General features: G+C 38.5%; 1 protein-coding gene across 1 annotated transcript; it reads left to right on the top strand.

The window, feature by feature from the left end:
* Nucleotides 1-90: 90 nt before the first annotated feature.
* Nucleotides 91-791, top strand: LOC113337603 (F-box/kelch-repeat protein At3g06240-like; the record flags this gene model as incomplete). Its single annotated transcript, XM_026583246.1, has 1 exon — nt 91-791. A coding segment is annotated over one exon (701 nt), but the record flags the coding sequence as incomplete, so codon positions are not given.
* Between the last annotated feature and the right edge of the window lie 2,036 nt (nt 792-2,827).

Below are 2,827 nucleotides of genomic sequence, written 5' to 3'. Positions count from 1 at the left end.
CTGGTTCATGGAGTAGAGGCCAAAACATCCTTTATGTGCATTCTGATATAACTGGTGGTGTGCTTCTGAATGGTGTTCTGCATTGGTTAGGTGAAGCTGTACACTGGTCAGGTGATACGGCCACTCGTGAAAAAACTATAATCTCCTTTGATATTAACAGTGAGAAGTTCATTGGTTTACCACTTCCTGAAGAAACTATGAAATGCCCAGAAGAGATATTTGATGTCCAAGTGCTGGGAGATTCCCTTTGCTTAATTTGTGGTGTCCGTAACGTTCATGTTGATGTATGGGTTATGCAAAATTATGGTGTGAGAGAATCTTGGACAAAGCAATTCACCATTACCCAAGAAGGAATGACTGAAGAACCCCGATTATTAAAGTTCTATGGCTCTGTTAAAGATAGTGAGATTCTAATACAGGTTGGTGAACGTCTCGGTTTATACGACCAAAAGAATGATAGCGTTAGGATCCTAGATATAAATGGCATAAATGATGGTAATTTTTTCTCGGAGAGTTACGTGGAGAGCTTAGTTTCGGTGAGTTCAGGTACTTATATGGGTACAACGGGGAAAAAACAGTCCAAGGATGCTATTGAAATTCAAGATTCTCACTCGAAGAGAAACACCAAAGTTACAATGGAAGAAGCTGCAGATAAAGAAGCGAAACGCAAGCATAATGAACTACTAGATGAAAGTAGTAGCAGTTCTAAAAGAAAACGAGCATCTTATGAGAACAAAGAATTGGATGCCGTTAATTCTTCTCTTGGTGATGCTTTATTTGTCAACGTATAAGTTTTACGTAGTGGAAGACTCTTTTATTGTTGGTGTTTGTTCGTTCTATTAGTGTTTATTATGATATGCACTCCAGAATCTTATTGTCAGTTTTGATCGATTTGCCATGGTTGTTTGATCATTTAGCTTTGTGAGGAATAGCTTCATCCTGTTTCTTCGGTATGACCAGTTTGGCTATACCCGCAAATCATGGCATTCCATGAAACAACATTTTTCAGTAGGTGTACAGTTCAACATAACTACATAAGCAATCTAGGAAACACACTAATGGCATCTTTATGCCGATCATCTTTTGCAAGCTGACCCAATTATTTGTGTGGCTGAAACGATATCTGCTCAGGCGTTTCGACTTTTCTTGAAGTGCACTAAAAACGCATAGAAATGCCCCCGTTTTTTACACCGACTATATTTTCTTTTAGTGCACCAAAAATAGTAGCACACAAACTCGTGCATTGGGTATTAGGATTACAAGCAGCGTACTAGCCAGTTGTTAACAATTTGGGTGTACGGTTCCCAAATTGGTGCTGCTTGAATCAAACATAAGCATTCTTATTACAAGTTCTCCACGAATTGGCTTTGCTTCTCTATAACAAATTCTGTGTCAGAAAATCTTCGATCAAACTTTTATGTGTCAGGCAACTGCATTTGTGGCAGAATTGGTGAAGCTGATAGCAGCTACACAGTATCTTTAGACCAATGGTGTCAGTCTCCCATTGCTCTTGCATTAGCCATCTCTTCCAATGAAGAAGCAGCGTTAAACCTTCATCAAATCCACCACCACCTCTCCCCATTGGGGTTGTAAGTCACGATGAAAACTACAAATTATTGAACTGACTGAAAAACATCAAATATGTGTATAACCAAGAAAGGGAAATCATTCATGTTCTACAAATTTATCATTACTAGTGGTAAGGTCTGAACCAGGGACCATTGGTTTGTACGAGCGGCGCGGCAATCCGTGGCTATGTATGGCAGTTATGCCAGAAAACTGAGAACAAAATTATGCCACTTGTTATTAGGCCTGTCAACGACACTTAACGTAACGGATATTGGCTTTGCCGCTGCCGTTGCCATTACAACGAGCGGTTAACCGATATTCGTTAAGTTCCGATGGAAATATGAATTCACAAACCATTACCATTACGTTGGACTTATCGGATGACGGTTAATTTTCCGGTACCATCCGGTATGTCACAAGACAAACACAAAGCACAGGACAATTACACAGAACAACTTCTAAATCCTAGAAAATAAGTTCTAAATCCATGCCACACAAAAAAAAACATACAAATGTTCATGTTCCAAACCAAATTACATGTTCAGAATCTTTGAATGTTCTGGCAAAAGAAAAAACCATGTTTGAAAAGGAAAGACAAAGGATTAAAGGAACTCCATCTCCATTTGTTGCAGCAACTGCAAATGCATTCTTCCATCTCCAGATTCTCCACTTCCAACTGCATCTGCAAATGCATTCCTCCTTACTCCTTAGTCCTCAACTTCTGCATTTTGAAAGGAAAATCAAAAGTGTTAGACAGTTAAGCAACTTAAGCTGGCAAATGGCAATGTCAGTGCAATAACCCAATAAATATAAAACCAAATAAAAGATTAAGATGTAAAGAAACTTACCAGTAACACAACTCTCACTGTCACTAAGAGTGAGATCTGGCATCCAATCACCCAAACAAAGCAATACTTCAACAAGATATGGAGCTAATGAACTCCACCGATACTCAACAGAGAATCTGATGTTATACTTATCACTAGAACTGCCAATACATCTCTTGCAATCCTTGAGAGAGTTGGGTACTTATGAGCATGATTCTTCCACTAACTTAAGATATTAAACCTCATTTCTTCAGTGGATGTTCCTTTAGGAAGAACTGGTTCTGCTAAGTATGTCTCTAATTCTGACTTCTCAACCTCAAACATATTGTTTTCCATAATAAAATCATCATAACCAAAATCATATGATGTTGTTGTACCTGGAGAGATCTCAAATCCAGCTGAATGCATTCCAGTATAAAAATAATCTGGAG

This window comes from Papaver somniferum, unplaced genomic scaffold (assembly GCF_003573695.1).
Source record: "Papaver somniferum cultivar HN1 unplaced genomic scaffold, ASM357369v1 unplaced-scaffold_16153, whole genome shotgun sequence".
In the NCBI taxonomy this organism is placed as follows: Eukaryota; Viridiplantae; Streptophyta; class Magnoliopsida; order Ranunculales; family Papaveraceae; genus Papaver; species Papaver somniferum.
Note: the sequence above shows the minus strand (reverse complement) of the source record. Positions and strands in the feature narration are given on the sequence as shown.